The sequence below is a fragment of the Tympanuchus pallidicinctus genome, unplaced genomic scaffold (genome assembly GCF_026119805.1).
Source record: "Tympanuchus pallidicinctus isolate F22 unplaced genomic scaffold, pur_lepc_1.0 scaffold29, whole genome shotgun sequence".
In the NCBI taxonomy this organism is placed as follows: Eukaryota; Metazoa; Chordata; class Aves; order Galliformes; family Phasianidae; genus Tympanuchus; species Tympanuchus pallidicinctus.
The window spans coordinates 5,313,253-5,336,362 of NW_026294746.1; the positions used below are offsets into that span (position 1 = coordinate 5,313,253).

The 23,110-nt window shown below is 44.3% G+C and overlaps 1 protein-coding gene and 1 long non-coding RNA gene across 9 annotated transcripts in view; one reads left to right on the top strand and one right to left on the bottom strand.

The window, feature by feature from the left end:
• The first annotated feature begins 85 nt into the window (after positions 1–85).
• Positions 86–13,250, top strand: LOC128084928 (uncharacterized). 4 transcript variants are annotated; one of them, XR_008208740.1, is made up of 5 exons: positions 86–203; positions 8,953–9,053; positions 10,100–10,633; positions 11,014–11,684; positions 12,329–13,250. It is a non-coding gene; the product is annotated as an uncharacterized LOC128084928 (long non-coding RNA). The 4 variants fall into 4 exon arrangements; XR_008208742.1 differs by lacking the exon at positions 12,329–13,250 and having other exon boundaries at positions 89–203; positions 11,014–11,064; positions 11,571–11,678; XR_008208743.1 differs by lacking the exon at positions 12,329–13,250 and adding an exon at positions 607–703 and having other exon boundaries at positions 90–203; positions 11,014–11,678.
• A 106-nt stretch (positions 13,251–13,356) lies between these two features.
• VPS13D (vacuolar protein sorting 13 homolog D) overlaps positions 13,357–23,110 on the bottom strand; it is an 87,985-nt gene continuing 78,231 nt past the window's right edge. For all 5 annotated transcript variants that reach the window (XM_052691582.1, XM_052691584.1, XM_052691581.1 and 2 more), the window contains 3 exons: positions 19,620–19,751; positions 15,509–15,749; positions 13,357–14,739 (listed from right to left, as the gene is read on the bottom strand). In XM_052691582.1, coding sequence (XP_052547542.1) covers positions 14,608–14,739; positions 15,509–15,749; positions 19,620–19,751 — 505 coding nt within the window. In that variant the 3' untranslated portion in view covers positions 13,357–14,607. The remainder of the gene's footprint in view (positions 14,740–15,508; positions 15,750–19,619; positions 19,752–23,110) is intronic.

The following is a 23,110-nucleotide window of genomic DNA, read 5'->3' on the forward strand; positions in this document are numbered from 1 at the left end:
TCCCGGTTGCGGCTCCCGCGCTGCGCTGACAGAACCGCCGCCATGATGGAGCGCTCGGGGCGCACCGCGGAGCCGTGGGTGCAGCGCGGCCTCCGACCAGTAGGGGGCGCGCTGCTCGGTGCCGCTTGGCCGCTAAGGACCGATGGAGGGAGAAGAGCGAGGCGGTGCCACAGAACCTTCCAGAGTGGCGATGTTGAAGGCAGGTAGGGAAAAAAGCCTCCCCTGCTGTGTGCAGGTCACCAACCAGCAGCCCAGGCTGCCCAGAGCCACATCCAGCCTGGCCTTGAATGCCTGCAGGGATGGGGCATCCACAGCCTCCTTGGGCAGCCTGTGCCAGTGCCTCACCACCTGCTGTGTGGAAAGTTTGGAGGCTGGGCGGCTGAGGGAAATGAAGCCAAACTGTGAGCTTTGGTGATGGACGGCCAGCTGGAGGGCTGTGGGCTGGGAGGATTTGAGCTGAGAGTCTGTTTTTTTGTCAGCTTTGAGGCCGTTTGCACGTTCAGCAGCGCCCAGCACCCCCGTGGGCAGTGGGGCTGAATGTGCCAGCACTGAGCTTGGGGCTCTTTGCCCATTACATCCCTCCAGGATGAATGTCCTGTGTTTCAGGTTGTATTTTAGGAAAAACTAATCGTTGGGCGTTGGCACAGGCTGCTCAGGGAGCTGGTAGAAGCACCACGACTGGAGATGTTCAGGGAACGTAGAGGTACGGCACTGAGGGATGTGCTTAGTGGGCAGCATTGCGGTAGGTGGGCATTTGAACTCAGTGATCTTAGAGGTCTTTTTGGAACTTAACGATTCTGTGATTCTTTAGTTCTGTTTTATTATGTTGGCCCACGATGTCAGAGGTCGCTGTTGGTGGTATGGCTGTAGATGTTGAAGCTTTTTGGCACTATTGCTCTATGATTTATTGCTGCGCAACAGATTGGCAGCAGAGGGGCAGTCTGACAAAATGGTGTTTGACATAGAAGTGCCAATGAATCAGGGAATCATAGGGACTGGGAGGGACTTCTTGGGGTCAGCGAGTCCTGCCTTCTCCAGGCTGAGCAGCCCAGGATCTCACAGCCTTTCATCACGCAGGAGGTAATCCTGATCATCTTCGTGGCCCACCATTAGATGCTCTAGAAGACCCCTGTCTCTTTTGAATTGAAGGAAAGCTGTGTAATTGAATTTTTCCCTGTGGAAAAGAATGCACCCATTGGCATTCCTTGACACTGAACGTTTATGGAGACAAAAAGTGGATGCGAGCACAGAGAGATGGGTGGGAGGTTGGTTTCAGCAGTGGCAGCAGTCACCTCTGCTGGTACAGGTCTTTATGAGCACAGTATGCAGGCTGTTGTTCATCACTGGTGAAAATACAGATCTTGTGGTGGTGATTATGCTGAAAAATAGTGTTTTGTAGCTGGGCACTTGCTCTGTCAAATAGTGCTACTATGCTCTTGGTTGTAGTTTCTGTGGAAATAAATAGGAGGCGACTTGTGGATTGATAAGGTTTTGTCTCTCCACACCTGTCCTTTGTTACAGCTGACTTTGATGTGACAAATTTGTCTCCCATCGCGCTGTGTTTCTTCACCTTTTCCATCTGCAGAGGTGTCTTATGTTGTAGGCTGTTCTGGTGGAAGTTGGTTGTCCAGAGATAATTTTATTTTGTTTGGTTTTGAGCACAACATCTGTAGGCCTCGTTTGGTAACCTGCCCTTTAGGTATAAGGGACTGCTGTCAGAGTGAACACAGACAGGCATTCATGGCAGAGGCAATAAGTGGAAATTTCTCAAACCCTAACTGGAGGCAGAGGGCTCGTGCTTTTGAAGGGCTGCCATTTTAGGGGAAAGAGATTTGTCTTCAATTTGTGCAGTCTGGAAGAATCAAAGAATCTGCCAGAGAGACCAGAACGCTCAGTTCCAGTTGTCCAGTTGTTTCTGCCTTAGGTTTTCCTGCTGTGGGTGAGGGGGAGGGCCAGGGTTTTTTTTGTTTCCCACAAATGACAGTATCCTTTAAGTTGGATACATTGAAAAGAAGGCTGTTGCCTTTAAAGTTCAACCAATCCTCCTTCAGGTTGTCTTTCTGCAGTGAAAGCTGTTCCATTTAGGGATGGCCGGGATTTCAGAAGCCCTCTCCTGATGTTGGACTTCTCTGGACTTTTGGGAGAAGCCGAAAAGATTAAAATTATCACATCAGCTTCTTTTATTTTTTTTTTCTTTAATGGGATGATTCTTAAACCACGAGTTGAGCTGCCTTTCAGTTCAGCTTACCCTTAATGTTCCCATGCTGGTGTGGTTTCTCTCAAAGCGATTTTGCTCTTCTGTGCAGCAAATGGAAGGAGCACAGGGCTTGGATGTGGGGTACCTGCATTCTGCAATTGATTTTACATGTTATCATTGATGCCTGCCATGTCATTCCTGTTCTATTTTAACTGTGAATGGTTTTGAAGAGATGTTAAAACCTCTAGCTTGAAAACTTAGCACAAAGAACTGCTGCTATGGGCAGTTGCAATAATTGTCTGCCATTTTAATGATTAGATGGTCCTGATGCAGTGGAGGGTGTCTGCACTGGGTCTGCTGTTGGGAAATACAGATGCTGGTGAGTTATGCAATGTGAGCTGAGAGTTTGGTGTGTAACGTCTGATTTTTTTTCTAATGCGGTTGTTTGAAGTTTGATGTCTTCCTGACAGCTCTACTTGGCTCTTCATAGCAATTTTCATGCCTTGAAAATATGCAGGGGTTAGGTGGGGGATGCTGGATTTGTTCTTTGATAAGGGCCTGGGATTCCTTCAGTAACAAGGACTCTTTTGTTACAGGCTGATCTTGTGCTACCTTGGTGTGGGAGTGGTGAGGTTTGAAATGGATGGTGTCACTAAATTAGTGACCACATCAGAACTTCTCCAATCTGCATTGCTTCCAGACTAATTAACCTATGTGTCGAGGCGAGGTCATTTGGTGATCCTGAGAAGCCAGTTAATATTATTCTTAGACCACAAGGAATTTCCACTTACTTGTAAAGCTGTCAGGCTGTTCCTCTTTGCCCCGTCAGTGAGACTGCAGCTTTGTTCTGTGTGTCCAGTGGCACTGCAGTAGTGTGTAGGGCAGTGATGTTACAGACCATTAACAGCAATGTGCTGCTTGTGTGAGTTTCTGCAGGAGCAGCCTGGGTGTGGGACAGCTACAGAGTGCTTGGTCAGGTTAAAGAGCATAATGACATTAAGGTTTACAGCAGGAAACATGTATTGTTAGCAGCCTAGCCACGTGCTCGCTCACCATCTCATAGAGGCCCAGAGTGCCAGCAGGTGAATGGAACAACATGTTGATTCTTACAGTCCTAGATGAAGCAGTACCAGCTGCTCAGCAGAGCAGCAAAAGCATGGCAGGTTTGGTGTGTGCGTTTGGTTTTCTGATGATGTATCCAGGCGTTGAGAAAGCCATCAAACACACGTTGTGTTGCTCTGGAGATTGCTGGGAGCAGTCCTGAGCACAGCAGGAATATAATGAAGACCTTTCAGAAAGCCGTGTTCTTGGGCAGTGTTTCCAGTGGGCTGTGTCACCTGACTGGAGCTGTGACGTGCGTGGTCTGGAGGTGACGCAGAATTTGTGTTTGCTGGGACTGGAGCCTTCAGGGTAGTCTGCTCAGGGCTCACTGCTGGCACACTGCTGGGCACAGGAGGGGGGCCTGGGGGAGCTGTAGGCACCATCACTGGTCAGCCTGCAGGGATGGACAAAGCCTTTTGTACAGTGTGTTGTGTGAGCAGTTTGTGGACTGCATGAAGGTCACAAGGAGTGCTGCATCTCTGGAAGCGGCGGGGCACAGTGGTGTGGTGGGTGCAGGCTGGGTGCCATCCGGCCTCGGAAGAACTGATAAATGTGGATACAATACCAAGTGAATGTTGCTGGCTGTAGGATTTATATTTTTGCTCCTGAGCACGAGGCCTGTTTCGAAGCATAAATAACTGCTATCTCTCCAGCGCGTGGACTCTGGCTCTGTGCTTGGCCCTGTGTCCCAGCCCCCGCTCCGCTCAGCAGGGTCAGGGAGAAGGGAGAAGGGGCGGTGTCTTTGGCTGACATGAGCCCGCTGGGGAGGGATGAGAGGAAGGGGGTCTTGGGGGCTGGGTTCAGAGCAAGGTTAGCCAAATATCGGATAAATTAAGCAAGAGAAACAGACAGCTCAGCTTGCAGTGAACTTTTCACCCAGCTAACCTGTTGCTCACCCTGCATTGCACAGGTGGAGTACAACTCAAGTAGAGCACAACCCTGGCTTTCCCTGTCTTCTCTTTTGCTGTAGCGTGAGGCATGGCCAAGGAGAGAGCAGGAACTGAAAGGAGTTTGATTTGTTGTTTTGAGCCCAGAAAAGATCTGATTGCTGTCTTAAGAGCACTGAAGTTAACGCTAATATGGCCATAGGGTTAGTTAGTGTTTGTTCCGGTGTAGAACCTCTACCAGTAATTCCTGGTCATAGAGAAGAAATGGGGAAGAAATTCCATGCTGAAGAGGTCAGGGAGCAAACAGTGCCTGAACAGGAATGGTTAGAGAGTCTTTGTGGGAAGATGCAGGGCTGGTGGGAATTCAGTGAATTCTGATGTTTATATTTCTGTGACTTTTCATCTGCATTTGCAGTGCAAGTAAATACAAACGATTGCTGACAGATGTTGTAAAAACATAGCATTATGCTAACCATTAAGCTTAATTTTGCTCTCAGTTACTAACGCATGTGGCAGAGTATGGCCCTTACTCACATCACCTCTATATAAATCATGGACTTTCCTCCAGGGGTACGGAATCCAGAGCAGAATTTATTCTGTTGGCCTGTTTTGAAATCTTCACTGCTTCTTCTCCCAAGAACTCTCCAAGCAAATTGAAGTTAGTGGGGTGGCAGCTTTGTTGGAAAGTAACATCCAGTAGAGTGCTTAAATCCTCCAATGTAGTTCTCTGGCTTCGGGTCAGTGTTTTGAAATTGGAACTCCTGTTCTCTGATCTTCCTTTTCACTCACTGTAGGTGAGGAAGGCCTGAAACCCACTGAAGTGCCTATTGCACAGCGTTTCTGGGAGCTCAGCCCTTGATTTTTGTAAGCGTGCCTAAATTCCATAAAACAGAGGTCTTTGCAGAGGCTTTAAAGAGCCTTTTATCGGTAGTGAACTTTCAGATGGTAAATGCCAGGAGCTCTGTCTAAAATGGAAGGGACATTGTATAAACCTTGAGATAAGCACTGACTTCAGGGAGTTGTGAGCCTTCCTAGAGCTGTGAGTATTTTCTGCTCTGCTCAGTGCAGCAGGATGGCTTCCCTCCCCCATTTTGGATCTGGGAAGGAGGTCGAGTTTTTCTTGCTCTTCATGTGCGTTTGAGTTCATGTACAGCTCCTCAGGCACTGCCAGCTTTACATTAGGAGATTGGCTGCAAAGCAGTGCTGACAGTGTCTCCCTTGTATCTCAAATTCCTGGATGTTGAGGAAGGACTGAAGCTCAGATGGCCATTGCCACACAGACCAGATGTTGGTCATTCAGGCCAGCCCAGCGTTGCCATAGGATGGTAGGGAGCTGGTGACATGCCTTGGTGCATCCAGAGCAATGGGGGTTCACCCAGCGAGAGGGCAGGAATGGCAGTGCTGTGGTGCAGCCCACTGTTACAGTTAGAGCTCACTAACTCCTCTCCTGCCAGGGACGTCATTCTGCTTTCTTAAAGTTCCAGTGTTTTTTCTGATAGGTGAGAAATGAATGTAGAACGGGTGCACGAGCTTGGTATTCCTATTGACAGAAAGGGGCTGTAGGTCTCTTCTGTAGATGGGGAAGAGTAGGGGTGTGTTAGCAGAAGGGGTGGAGAAAAAGAGTATGAACTGCAGCGTAGTTTCTGGGCTTGCCTGTTGCATCAGCCTGTTGCTGATGCCACTGGTTACTTTGCAGGTTTTCTCCTCATGCAGTTGTTTCAAAAGTAAAAGTAGCAGTCGAAATCTGCACAAGGCAGCACTGCTCTCTGCTGCCCCATCCCCTGCAATGACAGAAGCAGTTCTGTACATTTGGTGAACCCGGAGAATGGATTGTGTTTAAAGTCATGTTTTTGTTTGCTTGTTTGGGGCCCTTGGTTTGTTGTTCTGGTTTTGTTTTGTTCCCTCGGGATGGCTCTGGCTGACTAATTTTACAGCCTGTTGTTTTTCAAATGCAGATGTCACCACTGGAGAGAGAATGGGGCAAGGACAAGTTCAGCGGTCACCAGATAAGGAGGACCACGCTTTTTCCATCAGTTTGAAGAGATTTGGCAGAGCTTTAAGTAACACCATAATTTTCCTAAAGCTTGTTCAACCTGCCTGCTAACGTGTGTGTTCTCCACAAAAGTTTCTCCCTTTTAGACACGTTTGCAGCACTTCTCAGACCACTTTGTTCTTTCACCTTACGGCTCGAAACCCTTGTTTCAGGGCACGCTTGTTTCTTCTACTGTATTTTTACTGCCCCTTGAGTGACATCATTCAAGTGGTGAGTCTCTGAGAGATGATTCATACTGAAAAAGATCTAATAATTGTTACCAGTTATTCAAATCAGTGTTACTGATTTCCCGCATCCTCCCACTGGTCCCTTGAGCTCCCCCACCCACTCGTTTTTCCTAATAATTCCCAGGCTTTCTGGCTGTATGCTCAGTGTGCCCTCCTCAGTGTTACTGTGCTAAGGTGTAAGTATCTCGCCCTCCCCTGAGGAGCTCTTAGGGCTTGGCTGCAGCAGCTTGTGTAGGCAGATACGGGCTGAGCTGAACTGGCAAGGTAGAGGTGGATTGACAAGCGCTGGCCTCAGTAAAGCTTCCAACTGCTTTCACAGCACATCTTCTGTTTCACTGCTGTGTCGGCATTGTTGGCAGCCTCTGAGGTTCAAAGCTAGATGAGTAATGTGTCTGCAGGCTGTGGTGCTGGGGTGCACAGAACTCTGAGCTAGATTCTCCTGGGAAGTTCTGCAAGGTATTGGGGTAATTACCTGCTCTGAGCTAGCAAAGACTTGCACCAGTAGTGACCGTATCACGCTGCTGCTGTTTCAGTTTGTAGTGAAGAATGTTTGTTCTGTTTCACGAATACGGATGTATAACTCATGAAGCTTGTTTCTCCTGCACCTTGAATTGAGCTCTATGCTGTGCAGTGATTCACATCATCAGCGTAAAAAGCAAATTCTTGTTGGGAGCAGCCATATATTGTTCTTCATCCAACTCCTCAGTGTGGCCCCATATTCCCATTACACCCTTTTTCATATCCCTGCATCCTTGTCTTTGATCTTCCCTGCTTAAGTCCCTTCTGTGTGCATTTTGTCATTTCTCTTGTGCATTCACCTTCTTAGTCATTCTTTTTGCTGGCAGGGGCCCACTTGATTTTGCTTAGAGTTATATGGATCTTGAGTATCAGAGGTGGAAGGGGGCAAATCTGGATCAGTTCTGGATGCCCAGCACAAACACGCTGATGTTCATGTCTCTGCACGCTGTAAACCCAGCCCCAAAACAAGTCTGTGGCTCTTGTGGAGAGAGCTGCTTTACGTGGCAGCATCCTTTTGTGTTGCATTGGATTCAGCATTGTGTTCAGGGCTGAAATGCCCTGTGTGCCGTGCGTTGGCCCAGCAGGATGAACTCACACAAAGAGAGTGTCAGAGCTGCCCTTTCTGGAAAAGTAAGTGATAGGAATTTATGGCTGTTGCATCTGCAGTAAAGCTGGCACCACAGCCCTACTTCGTCAGCAGTAGGACAGCGGAGGGGGAAAAAAGCATGGTGTAACCTTTGGTATGTTATTTATTATCAGTTTGCAGCCCTCTGGAAAATGAACTTTAGAAAATTCTGTGCCGATGGTAACGATGAACACTGGGAAAACCCAGGAATCAGCAAATCCATTGTGTTGCGCTGACAGAAAGATACTGTTACAACACACTTTAGCTGCCAACTTGCTGCAGTCACTCAATCCATCATGGTGGGCTGTTGGATCACAAGGCAGTGAAACTCAGCCTGGCGTGTTATTTTAGTCTTACATGGACTGTGAGATAAACGGGGCATGAACCAGCCCCCTGGCAGGGGGTCGACCCCTAGCGCCCTCATTAAAGTGCCAATCAAAAAGAGTAATGGAACAGGGAATGGAAAGCTGGCTTCTTCAGCCTGTTACTGCGCACAGTCTGAGCAACTTGCACAAGCCAAGGGAAACATTTCTCTTCTGAAGAGAAGCCAGGCTTCCAGAAATACCTCCTCTCTCCTTTTCTCTTTGTGTGCAATGCTGGGACCCTCCTGTGCGTCCCGCCTGTGGTGGCAGCCTGTGGTGGCAGCCTGTTGCTTACTACAGTGCAAGCAGTGGGAAGAAGTGTGGCCGAATGTAACCCGGAAAGGATGTAGATGCTTCTTCTGTGGAATACAGCAGTCAGTGATTGGTTACAGCATGGCTTCTCTTGCACATTGCTTGGATTTCAGCATTTGCGTATGAAAGATGGGCAGAAAAGGGTAGGTGCAGAAGTCATGCTGGTGTGCACGGGAAGTGTATGGTTGTGCTTTTGTGGGTAATTTCAACTTTCTGCAGGAACCCGCAGCAAACAGTGATGCCAGGATTGCTGGGTGAACGCAGCACTGCTATGCTGCTTGTCCTTGGTGGTGAATATTTCAAAGAGCTGTATAACCTCTGCATTGCCAACAGATGCTCATCTTCCCATTCTGAGTGCATTCCAACAGTGGTGATGCCGTGGGAATTTGTGTACCATCTTGTGATGCCTTCTGGGCTCCTGGTGCATAAATCCACGTTCTGCAGATCGGCTTCGCTCCAGTGCGTGCTTAGCAGAGAGAACAAAAGGTAATGAGTGAAAAGAAGCAGCACCGTAATTCCTTAATAGGTATTACAAATTTGGTTAAAAGCTTTTGTTGCCTGGAAGATTGCAGGTGGCTGCAGGGTGATGCATGATCACAGGAAGGAGCCATCCAGCCATCCTTTGTTGCTGCCTGTTCTCATGCTGTGCTGCACTAATGGCTCTTCTAGGTGCTGTGAAGCTGCAATCAGACTGTGCTGAGGTAAAGAAGAGAAAGCAGCAGCTGTGTTCTGACGTTGGCCTTGTACTTCACTATGGGATCTTAGTCAAGGTACTAAACTACTTTCAATTTTTCAGTTTATACGTCTGTAATTGGGCCAAATTCAGCTCTTTCTACTGTGAGTGCTGGGATGCTTTTGTGAAACGTCTGCAGTTTCTGTTCTGGTTACTCTGCAAACATTTTCAAAGCCCATGTGAGGTTCGGTGGTGCTTGTTGGAAGGGAGGGAGAAATCACTGATGTTCTCCCTGGTATTTTGGGTTGCTGTGTCAGGAGCCTGGCCCTACTGAAACATGGTTCTGTTCTCCTGCAAGTGGTGTGGAGTTTGTTGTTTGCTCTGCCCTCATCAAAGTCTGGGGCGAAATTTTTGCTGCACCATTACCCTGTACCTGGTGGTTTGCATTGCTGACTGCAGATTGCTTCAAGGCTGCTGGCAAACGACAGGCATTAGGAATGGTGAGCCAATCTTGAGGGTCAAAGCAAGTGCTGTTGCTATTTCCAGAGGGTTGATGGATGGTGGATTTGATAGATTTGTTAAAATTTCTCCACAGCTGCAATATCCAGGGGACTTTTCTTACTATTTTTTGATTTTGCTGGCATTTTTAGTGTGCAGAAACAATTGTTCTGTAGCTGCCATACACAGTCCTTGTCCTTTGGGTGACCCATCCATTTATCCAAAGTGTAAACGCACATGAAAGCTGTTTACTTCTCTCATGGCCTTTTAGTACTTTCGAGTCAGACCAGAATAGGCCGGAGGTGCAAGGTTGTTCTTATCCACAGAGAGAACTGCTTGTGCTGGGCATGTTGCTTGGGCAGCAGTGTGCCTGTTACAAGAAAGCCTCAGCACTCCCTTATGATAGCAGAGTCTGACTGCACTGAGACAACAGTGTGGCTGCACAGCAGGCCGTGAATAGAACTGATACAATGCAGTAGGCATTTACTTCTTATGTAACTGCAGTTAGCGCCAGGATTATTTTTACTTCTATACTTGAATATGCTGTAGTTCCACTGAGGGAAAATAGGAAAAAATATAATCTTTTTTTTTCACTATTTGTCAGTGGTTAATGAGTAATTTTCTTTTTTTTCCCCTTTTTGGCAGGCCTCCTTTCATGAGTAACTGAGCTGTGTTACAGCCGTGCGAACCCAGGGGCAGTGTGAGGACCCAGCCTTGTGTGCACATCTGGTGCTGCTTTACTCACGTTCTCCCACTCAGAAAGTCTGATGATAAAGACCTTAGGAAAGGAGTACATCTCAGTGCTAGAGAAACCGGCCTGGATTCTGTTAATGAAACATTGTCTCTGCGAGGTAACTGCAGTGTTAGCGAGGAGGTAGATTTGAACTGCCCTGATTCCTTGTTAAGGCTACCAGAGTATTGGGCCAACTACCAGCAGGCTGGAATAGATCTGAACCAATAATATTCATGGGGAATTGATGATGTTTTCATCCTAGCCCCATATTTGATAAAACAGCAGCATCATGTGTACTGACAAAGCAGTTACCACCAAGCATGGATTGGAGTGCAAAGCTCTGCTCCCTGTCTGTTTTTTCAGACAAGACGACTCAGTGATCCTTGTTTATAGCAACTATACTTTTAAGAATGGAAGTGTGGGGAGTAAGGCCATCACTTTGCAAGGTAAGGCTAAGAAATAGATATATTACATAAATGTACACACACAAATATGTATATGGTGTCATTCTTTGTAAGAAGCAATGTTATTTAAGCAGTATTTGATTAACTGTGGCATTAATAAAAATGCCCTTTCTTTTGTTTTTATGTCTTTGCAACTGCCAGTAAAGTGCAGTGTATGCCCAGACCCTGCTTTTCAGAGCCAGGTACCTGAATTAGCCGTGATTAGAAAATACAGGAACGTTCTTTAAGGAAGAGAAGCAGAGCAAGCAAGGTTTTCCCTCAGGGTGTCGTCATCTGGTGCTTCATGCCCTGTACGAATCAGGTCAGTGCGCAGTTGTTACAGAGAAGACAAAAGGATTTATTTATTTTTTTTTTTTTTCTAGACACATTTTTATGGAGTTGATCCAAGATCCCGGGGACCAAGTCTTCAGTTGGTGAGAGAATAGCTGAGTGGTGGAAAACACCACCTCTGGGAAATGGGAGAGCATACATTGAACTCCTTGTCGTGATTATTGCGATTACTTCTCTGTTGTGAGATGTGGAACTTCCAGCCACTTACTTTCTCTCCACAAAAACATAAGCACTGCACTTTTTGATTAAACAGCATTCACAACTTAAGCTGTTCAGCTATCATCAAGTTGATTTATTGGAAAAGAATTCAAGAGCAGAAAGAAGGATATTGTCCACATCTTGCATGTTGTTTAGCTTATTTCAGGCATATCTCATTGTGTATTTCCTGGTTTATTGCCTGTAATTTATTTAAAGATGGCTAAGTTGGAGTAGGTAACAGAATTGTTTATGGTCCAGTAGTGACTGTTGTGAAAACTGTTTCAGCCTGATGTTACCCTGGTACGTGCAGACCCTCACTCCTACTTGGAATTGAGCGCCTAAGGGTTGTTAAAGTCTTTCTTCTAATCTGTCCCCTGCCTTTCTCTTTCAGAGGCAGCAAGGGAGACAGATACTTGATCTCCCCTCACCTGTGATGTGCTGCAGCCCGCTACCTGGCAAGGAATGTCTACAGGAATAAAACTTACAGAATTATGTTATGGGTAGGGTATGTGATGCTACTTTTTTCTTTTCCTTTTTTCTCTCCACTTTTACCATTCATGGTATGCATCTGTTTTCTGTATGTTTATGCTGCTGCAGACCCAGACTGTTTACCAGATTTCTCCTGTTAGCAATACTGCTTCCTCAGGAAAAAAAGAAGTCTTAGTGGCCTTGTCACTGCTCCTGTTAGTAACACATCAGTGATTCAGAGTAGTAATTCTCAGTGGTTCGATTGCTTTGTCAGGTCTGAGGCAGTGAAACAGACCTTTGCAGCCACAGCTTTTGATACAGATCGGGACAGAAAGGAGCTCTGTAATTCTGTGTGTCCAGAATTGCTTCTAGAAAAAAAAAATGAGGTGGTCAGCTGTGGTCTTTGACATAGTTGAAACATGAAAAGTTTGGTCACAAGCCTGGTTCATTTTAGTGATGGTGGACCACATAGTTCTGCAGAAATGTTAGAAACATGAGGGTGCCTTTTTCACACATCACATTAGCTCAATCACTGATTAGCTTAATAGCTAATGTGCCATTCTTTGTGGTGTGCTGTTTGGACTGACTTAACTCTCTATAGCTGAGGTGATGTACTGCGAGGCACTGCTGTAGCACAGAAGCTGTGTTATTCTCTCTCATCAGCAATTTTTTCTCCCACAGCTTCTGAAATTTCAAGACAATCTACTTTCATGGCCGCAATTCCTATCTCCTCAAATAAAGCCAGGCTGAATGACATTTAACTGCCTTCATAAAGCTCAGAACTTCACGTGATTTGGTAAGTGGAATTATTACATTGTCTTGTCTCAGTTTGTGTATAGTTTTTGTGAAAGCTAAAGGCTCATAATTTCTCTGCACCTCCTCCTCTACAAACTATTTTCTGAGTGTGGCCCTTTGGAATCTGAAAGTTGTACTTATTCACTTAGTAATAATGGTAATGGTGCCAATAACAATAGGAAGTCCACAGGAGTTCTGAGATGATCCAAAAATAGTTGGGTTACAGCAACAAGGAACATCATTTGAGCTTAAAAAAAGACAGAAAGCAATCAACAACAAAAAACAACAAAGTTCTCGTTCAGTTTGTTCTGGAATGTTACAAGAGGCAGTGTGCTTCCTGCAAGTGTAACTAACGTTATTCCTAGTAATCAGTGCTGTGTCTGTAAGAGAAAACCTGTTTGAGAGACTCTGTATGAATGAAAAAAAAGTCAGTGGGCTGACTGTAGCTGAGAGGAGCAAAGTGTCAGTGCTGGAACAGTATGGTAACATGACTTGAGTAGCCTAAGCCAGCTGCAGTCCATGGCCCTCTTGTACATCTGAGACAGTGGGTACATTTCTTGAAGCTTTAAGTAATTGTTATCACGAGCCAAAAAAACCCCAAACAGGTTGAGCACCTTCCGAAGGAAAACACAAATCAAATCCATTGTAGCCTGTAGTTCTCTGAGTTCAAGTCACTGAGTTGAGGTGCACTGCCATACTTCTCAGGTGTTTGCACTCCCACTCCTTACATAGATGCTGCACAACAAACTATGCAAGCCATTCTGCTGGGAGCTGGCTTTTATTCACCCTACCCCCTTTTACCTGCTTTAGCAACCAGGCTTTGCAGCATTGGAAGAAAACAGTTTTGCAGGGGAGAGGAGCAGGGATTAGCAAGAATCCAATAGGACTGACTGGTTAAAGCACTGCTGAGCCAATGCACTTGTTGAATTCTACATTTTACTTAAAAATTATACAGAGAAACATACAAAAGTGGTGCATTAAATCAGTTTCATTTGCATAACGGGCCTTTTGTATTTCTAGTGACAGACCATCCACACATCCACTGATACATCTGTCCTCACACAGCAGTCCTCTGCCTTTCATATTACAGGAGTTAAAAACAGTTTTACTTACAACTATCTTCAGGCTATTCCCTCTTAGATAGACAGACAGACTCATTACTCCCTCTGGAAAAGGTTCCAGGGGACTCCCTAGTTCCTGGGAATAAAGGTAGTTGATGAGACAAACACTCGTGTGACATGCAGCATTTGAAAAAGCAGAGGGTTTTTTATTATTATTATTTCAAAAAGTTAAGACAAATGATGCAGTGATGTCTCCCCACCCTGACTTCCCAGTGCTAGCAGAGTTCAGCACTGAGCAGCCAACTACAAACACGTGGAGGGAAGGATTTCAGTTTCCAAGGCTGCTCGCTTGAACTGTTTTCAAACAACACGAAAGCAGGGGCCTTCAGAGGTACAGACTTTGCTAGGTTTTTTGAGTTCTGGATTCAGAACAGATTCAGCCTTTTGTTATCTAGTATTTTGGAAATGTAATTAAGCCAGTGAGTCATCTCTGCAGTATTTTACAGAACGCAATTATTTTGTTAAAAGCAATGACCTTTCAGTGCAATATGAGGTACAGGTTAGCTGTACTCACAGTAAGAAAAAAAAAAACCAACAGAAAACAGTGCACCCTAATCACAGTGTTAAAGCTAAGAACTACAGAACTTCTGTGCTCCAACAGCTGCAGTGAACTTTTTTTTTAACAAACACTCCTTACATACATTCCTGAACTGTGAAAAGCAGAGGGAGAGGGAAGGAACAGGTAGCTTCAGGTGCTGCAGTAAGACTCAGCATCGCTCCTTTAATTTCTTTACACTGTAAACAGACTTGTGTTCATACCGACACCCTGGTCTGGACTTTCTTATTTACAAGAAACACTTTTACATATATACATGTTAGCAAAATACAAGGCATTTCCCAGAACTGAATGCATTTGAGCTGCATCTTTGTTAGACAACTAATGCTTTAAAAACAAAACCAAAAAAAGCCCACTCACAATGATTCCATACAGTTAAATACTAAAATCATATTTATTTCCTTCCCATATAGTATTTTCTCTAATTACAGAATACCATCAGCTCCAGACTGATTCCTGCAGTTCACTCTGGCAGTAAGGAAGATGTTTCAAGAGTCCAGCTCTAATTGTTCTTGATTTTCACTGAGTCTTAACATAAGCTGTTGTTCATAATAAAGGCTCTTTGCATAGTTTATTTCTTGACATAGCTTCACTGCAAGAACTTCAGATTTCACATTGACCTGCAGAAATAAATGCAGATGTTGTTAAAGAGGCACCATTATATTTTTATTTCACTGACTGAAGGAATTTGCATGGCTGTGCTTGAAGGTATAGAAGTGCTTCAGTGGAAATCTTCTCAGGGCTGAGGATGAGGGATAGAAGAAATGAGAGACAGGTAACAAGAGTTTCGGTGATAGTGGGTGGGAACAGAAACATCTTGCAATATCTGAAGTTATTTCCTTTGCTTCCTCTCCTACCTTTCATCTGGCTGCTCTGTTTGGAATGTAAACTGACTTAGGTCAGGGGTGAGCTTGTAACCTTGTCAGTAAAACAGACCTGGAACAACTACTGTAATGAAGCAAAAACCCAGGACATTGAGAGCTGAGATACTGAGTAATTTTTGCATGTGTGACATCAACAATCGATTTCCAATCTTTGGAAGACGCCATGTATGCAGGGAGAGCACTACAGTAAATAGCACAGTGCTTAACTGCATGTATCGTGTAATTAAGATTATTTCTCAGCTGAAGAAATCTTTCCTAATGTACCCTGTGCATTCAGGAGTATTTCAGATTTTACCTTCAACTTTTCTCAGGAGCTCATGGAACAAGTTCTACTCAGCGCAACCATTTTGGCAGCAGTTATTTTCACTGCTGGCAGAATGAAGTTTTCATTACTGAACAGTGCAAGAAAGCAAACACTGATGAGTAGAAATACTTTTGGCATCAGTACGTGCATGGAGGGGGAAAGAAACCCAGCGTGGAAGTCCCAACAGGCGCCAGTCCTTACCATTGGTTTTTGTTGTGATGGGCCTGGCATTGCTACACCACTGCTTGTATTAACAGCTTTCTTGGTCAGCTGCACGTACACTTTCCCATGATCTTTTGAAACAAGGCAGTGGTAGAGGTCATCATACTTCACTTCTAGGAAGATGGCTTCGCGGTCGGTGTAGTCACCACTCTTGAGGAAATAAACAGCTTTAGATGAGATCAGAACACAGTACTTCTCTATGTTCTCCACTGCTATGAAGCTGCGAAAGAGAAAAACCAAAATGAAAAGAAGGAAATGAATCACTTGATAAAAATACTCAGCTGTAACAAAGGTCTCAACCTTGTACATTTTCAATGACCTTTGGAAGTCTTAAAGAAAACCAATACCTAACGTACAATTCATTTGCATTTAAAGTGTTCTAGAAATCCAGCTGGTGTGCACCCCTCAGCTCAAAAGACCAGGTTGTAAACCAAGTATGAGCACTAAATGCCTGGCTTCTAGCTTTGATGTTAAAAGGCTGTATAAAAATAGTCTCTAACAAGACTGAGGAAGATTAACTTCCTTGCATTTAAACGCTGAGTGACTGACTTACACTCAAGTTTAATTGTAACTTCAGTCGTTACTGAGGTGAAGAAGTTTGCAGGTAATGATAAAAGCCTTTTTTTTTTAACACATAAACCTACTGTGCCTCCTTCTGCCACACACCTCCCCCGCCTTTAAAAACAAAAAACAAGTTTAACCTGCTGCCTGGATCAGTAGCTAGAAAAGAGAAATTAGCTGTTTAACTCTGGGGTGAAAGGTTAAGCAGCAAGCAGGTTTCCCCAGAGAGATTAGTCCAAGTGATGAATAGGGGAGGTAGAAAAGAGTGAATTAAGAGATGGAGAATTACGATGGCTGAAAAGGTTGATGTGTACAAGTTAGTAGGAAGGCATGCAAAAGTGAAATAGATAATGCACACAACCACTCCTCATTTGTGATTTACTACTGAAATGAACTCCATTTGTGATTTTCCTTTTTCTAAGAAAAAAAAGCTGAAATTTTCAGAAAATTGTATTTGGAGACACAAGAAAGAAAGAATGCTGAGTTTTGTATGAAAGTACAAACTAAACTGTCAAACCAGGATTCTCCTGCTTTCAGGTGGGTTCGAATTCACTATTTTTTGAGCTGCTCTTTGTACATATCTGGCTGTTGTTGCCCTGATACGTTCAGCAAAATACTCCACTGTATTTGAAAACACTGAAGATTTTCAGTCCTAAGAGCCTTTGTTTGAAAAGTTCACCATCTCCACTGACCAGTTCCAAACCTACTGTCTGCTTTTCTACTTAGGTAACACTTTGTACAAATACTGTGAGCTGCATCCCATAACCTTCAGCTACCAGTGGAATGCCAGCAACCAAAAATATTCTAAACTCAGATGATGGTTTGTTTTGCAATATAAAAGAAAATTCTAGCAATTAATTTCTATTAATACTCGTCTGCAAGATGCTGCTCAGTGCTGAACTTGTCTTTTCTCTGCCCTATGCCTCCCAGTCATATCAGCTAGCGCTTTGCTTTCCATAAAGGTGAAAAAAGGCATACGTGCTCATTCAAGTTGTTCAGTTTTCATTTTAAGTGGCGAGAAGAGGCATTCTTAACCTGCTGGGCAGCCTGCAGAACAGTCTTGTTTCTGACAACAGGCAAATAAAAGTCCAGTGTTTCACAGAGATCCACGTTTGACTTGGGCAATACTTCCACTGGAAGAGCAACCAGAGTGAAGCTGCTGCACACTGCTTTTGTTTCTTTTCCAGCAGGGAGAGAAAATTAAAAAAAGGTGATCATCAGAAATCTCAAATATATTCTACTACCGTTCTTTGCAACTGTCAAGGTAGAGCTGAGAGACTTCAGAAGATATTGTGCACCCACAAAAGCAGTACGGTTGGTTTTTTCCCCACATATATGGGATTCCAGCCTTCTGTATGGAGACAGCCACAGAGAGAACCCGACCAGCAAAAGCTGCTGTGAAGTTCAGTGGGAACAGCTGGGAAACCAGCCGACAGGGCTGTATTTTTCTCCCCAGCAGAAGATTGTATCTCTGATTTTTCATGGCGTCATGCGTGCGCTCCGAGGACTGGGAACGGGACGCACCTTATGGCGAAGCACTGAAACATCAGCTTGTTTGTAGTTCAAGCTCTACATTCTGTTCTAACTTTGAGTCATGCATCATTACCCATTTTCTCTTGCCAACTGTTATTTTCTTCTCCATGCCTGGTTCTCAAAATGGGTATTTAACCTTTTAAGATACGACTACAAGATACTAATGGCATTGATTTATACGTTTTAAAAAACCCAACAAACTTTCGTCAACACTATTTTAAAAATTTCAAATTAATAAAATGGACGATTAAATGAAACACGATCCAGTAGAACAAAGCAGAAGCAACCAGACCTCTGGAGAATTTGTGGGTTTTTAACAACATCAGGAAGTAATTACACAATATTTTCCAGAAGTGAAACAGTGAGTCTAACTGGAAAAAAATGTGGAAACATTTAGTTAGAACAGTAGAGCAAGGTATTAAACCCCCTTTTATGGATTTAACTCTGAAGAAAAATATGCAAATATTCAGGTCTCTAAATATGTTTCTGATTATGACACTAGGATAAAAGTCAGAGGCATAATTTTGTACTTCTTTTCTGTTTTCTTGTTGTGATGTTCCTAGTGGTGAAAGTCACAGTGAATGGACAGCGTGACTGAAATGACAGCAGCCCACAGTTCTGCTTATAGGGTGCACTTGTCAAAAGCTGACACTGTTTGGTTTTCTGATCACAAATTGTTCTCTTCCAATTCTCCCCACTTAATGAGCCAGGCCAGATACGTCCTTTCACTAAGATGCAAACAGGATAATATGATTGTAAGATTAAAGGCCACAACCAAGTGGCAACTACAAACCTCCTCCTAGGCACACAGCTTTCAGTGCCTCATTATTGATGCTGGTAGAGTTGAGACAGTGCAGCAAATGGGAAAACTCCCCTGAGAGCTTCACCACGAGGTGCCATTTTTTTCTTTAGGCACTGAAACCAATTCTAACTAATGGCTCTGCATTGGAAATGCTCTGATGTGAAGTAGATACTCAAATACTCTGATAGTGCAAAACAGTGTCTCATGCTCTCTACTGAAAACAGCTGTGCAGGTAGCTGAGAGAGAAATTTGGTTAAGTAAGGAATGATGCCATGAGCACCTAACCCAGCAACCTGACAAACGAACAGATAACTTTCTTGCATTTATGCAGTATGGATTTTTTTGTACTGCCTAACCTGACCAAAAAACCTGCTGTTTTTGCTTGCTTTCATGTACCCATATCCAGGGCATTCAAACGTAAGATGCATCATCAGTTCTGCATGCATTACCCATTCCAATTATTCCACACTGACTTTTCTGGGAAGAAAAACCACCAGTGTTTATATTGTAGGTTTTGTTCATTGACTGCTAACAGCCTTAGCTTAGGAGTAACACGTACCACAGGCATCTGACTAGCTTCTCTCACATCTATACCAGCACAACCTCAGCGTGCACCCAACAGTGTGATTCACATGCTGCTACCATGGAGCCTCCAGCTGCTCTGCTAGGCCTTGGGCTGTGAGAAACAGCAGGCAACAGACAAAGGTGCAGACAGCAGTTCTGTCTGCATGAAGAATGTGCCTCTGTGCAAGGAATACAGGTTCCAGCAGCATGTGTTTATGCACAGGAGGGGTTAGCCTGCATTGGACATACATGTTAAATGCTATTTACTTAGAAGCTGAAATTTCATCTTTTGTGATGATAGAAGGACACTGGAATCATTAAAAGGCATGAGAGAGGAGAAGCCATAGCTGCAGCTCTTTTGGAAACAGCATGCCGTGTGAGATCAACAGTGAGCAACAAGTGAAGCCCAGGACCCTGTGGCACCTGCAATGTCACTGCTGTAGAGTCAGTGGAAGGGCTGCTGTGGAAGCCACCGGGAGCTTGGGGCGTGCTGTGAGTCAGCACCAAGAGAAAACACCTGAAACAGCCTTGTGTGTGCATGGGAAGTAATGTTCATCTCCTTCCCAAAGACACGAGGCTACAATGGTAGCAAATGCAACTACTTAAATAACTGCGTAAATCAGGACTTACAACTCATCCTGGATGTTGTCAGTCAGTTTGAACAGCTGCTCTTGTCCTTCTGCTTCACTTTCTGAGTAGCGAGGCAAGAGCCCTTGGGGTCCTCTGCAGCAGCGAGGCTTTCTTACTCTCTCTGCTTGTGTCCTGCATGCAGAATAGATGCAGAAAAATGACTTTGTGCAACAGCAGGGCTTTTAATTCCACTTAAGCCTGTCAGCACACAGAGTTGTCTTTGTTTTGAAACAGGAGGTGCGACTGAGCCTCTAGAGAATACAGGTCTTCACAGATACGGCGTATGGATCTCAGAGACACAGTACCTATTCACGTGGCTTTACATTTCAAATCTCAGGTTTTTTCTACACGCAAGGGGCAGCGTGCTGAATTAATATGAAGAAACAGGCTGAGTGTACCATCCACAAGGTTTTTGATCTGTTGTTACTGTAGAGTTCAGTTGATTTGACCATTTCTTCTCACTTCTCTACAGAAAATAGGCGCACATGGACCGAGGTGGAGCTGCCACTAACAGACAGTTGCCAGTAGTTTGAAAACAGAAGGGTTACAGAAATAGGGGCATGCAGTGAAGTTAAAACAAGAGAAAAAACCAGAACCTTTTCAGCAAGGTTTAGCATACTTTACCTTTTCCTGAGCATTTATTAGAAATGACAATAATAAAAAGACATATATGGCCTGAGATATCAGAGGTTGATACAGGCCGTAGTGCTAAAGAAACACAGGGTAGGTTCCTCCCTTAGCAGTATTTTGTTAAAAAATAACGTTCTGAATTCCTTCATGCTTTTGGAACGCCCTACCCATGAAGATTTGTGTTACAGGCAGCACAGCCCTGTTTTATTCCCTGTCCTTTCCCAACAGCATTGCTCTGGGATTGCTGCATGGCTTTTGTACCTCCCAGGCTGCTGCTGTTGGTGTTTCAAGCCAAATGCACCATTTTCACTCTACTTCCCATCTTGATACTTTGTAAAGACTCCGTACAGTGAACTGCTTCTATGCTTTCTGATCAAAAGATAGCAGAAGAAAATCCCATGTAACGATGGCTTTTCTTCCTAAGCTGCTTGGCAATAGCACACAAGAGCACTTGCCTTCTAAGCTTTGCCTTCTGCAGATGTTTTCTCTGGAGCCTTGTTTCTTTGTTACCTTTCACCTTCAGCAATCCTGTCCCAGGCTTAAAACACATGCACGCTTCTACAATGTGTTTTCCTTCCAGTCTTTGACACCCTTGCCTTTTCATTTGATAGGCAACTTTTTTTGCCCTTCTTGGCTGCAGTAAATACTGTTGGAAGAGAATCTTTTACATATCTTTGCTGCCCTCCTGTTGGGTGACTGACCTCTCTCCCCGTGTTTTGACTATCGTTGCTCTGTTTGATATCAGCCATGTATTTTGCAAACAAGGTAGAGAAGTCAAAGGTAGCGGCTCCCACCACAGCAGACAAAAACATCAGCCAGCTTATGGTTCTAATGCACTGTGACTACCTGCTAAGTTCCAATTTCGTTAATGAGATTATTGCATCCCCGACCTGCACAGCACTTTCCAGTGGCTCAGAAGGAGCACTGATCCTCCTGAGGAATTCAGGGAGGACAAAAAGATGCAGACTTCAGTGACGGCTCTTCAGCTGAACTACGGCCGTGCTAAGAAGGGAAGAATGAAATGAAAAGTGGGAATTCTCCAAATTAAGGAACACAAAACAAAGCAGAGGTTTATGGAACCATAACAAATGTGATTGCTAATAATACCAGTCAAATGTTATCCAATTTTAGTTGCACCTCTGCACCCAGATGTTCTCGCTGCTTTACTGCTTGGGTTTTGGTAAGACATTTGTTAGTTACAGAGAAATAACAGTATGAAAATTCAGTTTGCTGCCGAGGTTCTTTGTTTCCCTCATTTGCAAAAATGTAATGTCTTAAAACTGTATTCTTCCCTTAGTAGCATTTATCTGAACCAAAGTAACCTAAGCACGCTAAACAGGACTGCCACAAGCTATCCCAGTTACAATGATTCCGCTGAGTAACAGCTGTATACAGTTGTTAGAACCACAGCATTAATTACTGCAACTTTAGAGCAGTTCACCTCTCCTGCCCCTTCCATTTTCCTGCTAGAACCAGGATGTATCTATAGCAGGCACAGCTGCATAGCAGTATCATTCTATTTTGGAATCCACATAGGAAGTGAACATATTGGCCACCTTCTCTAACATATTCTTACAACCAGCAAGCAAAATGTGTATTTCTGTTTATGAAATGCAAAACCAAATAAGCTAAAAAGTTTGAGCCACTGTAATATTCACACATTGCTACTTGCACTGCTTCCTCACTCTCCAAAGCAGCACAATAGCAGTGCTTTTCTTACCCAGGAAGCCCTGGGGCTGTTCAACCCCTCCACAGCCCTTGTACTTGCTGTTAACTCAGTGTAAAGGTACACGTGTGAAGCACCATGCTCTTTTTAACACACTGCGGGCCAATCATCAATGTTTCACTCTGACACTTTTCCTATTTTGAGCAGCAACGCTGTGTAACGGTTTTTGTATTAACCAACTTTCAGATAAACATTCAACCATGCTATTTTTTTCCATGCTATTATTTCCAGTGGTGAGGCACTGGCACAGGCTGCCCAAGGAGGCTGTGGATGCCCCAGCCCTGCAGGCATTCAAGGCCAGGCTGGATGTGACTCTGGGCAGCCTGGGCTGCTGGTTGGTGACCTGCACACAGCAGGGGGTTGGAACTGGATGAGCGCTGTGCTCCTTTGCAACCCAGGCCATTCTATGATTCTAAGTATTGAAAGTACAGCACTTACTGCCTCCATGCCGAAAGTTCATCCTGGTGGTAAGAAGGTGGCTGCTTTTCAATGAAGTTTCACTAGAGCTAGCCTAAATTGCATTGATTGAGTCCATCAGCCCCTTGGCAAACTGCTCTGTTTGGTCTGGACAGCCAACAACATTCCACACAACCCTTTCTTTTTTATTTTTTCTTTTTTATTTAATTTTAATCTAAAAATTTGTTCAACCATCTCAAGTTACGTTCTGTAAATAATAAGCAATACTGATGAAATGCAAAAAGTGAAGACTTGTAAAGCAGAATGAACGGTGGTGTGCCCACATCTGTGTTACATTAAACATGCACTCAACAGATTTGCTGATTCTTTTTTAATAAGCACACAAAAGGCAATACAAGACAGAAATGCCCTCATGTCTACTAGTCACAGCAGGGAGGAGCGCTGCTGAATGGAGACACAAAGAGATTGGAAATGGTGTCAGAAGGTTGAGGCACACATTACAGCTCTTCACTGTTCATACAAAGCTGAACAGTGGAGAATCTCATTTCAGCTGGCCGTACACCCTCTAAAAACAGCCAGTGGTGTTAATTGGCTTTTGCTTAACAGTTCATAGAATTCATGTGATTCAGTCCACCAGCTTTCAACCAGAATTTCTGTACTCAAACGGACCACAGTGCAGGGATGTACGGAAGGTATTTACTTTTACTGCTGAGAGAAC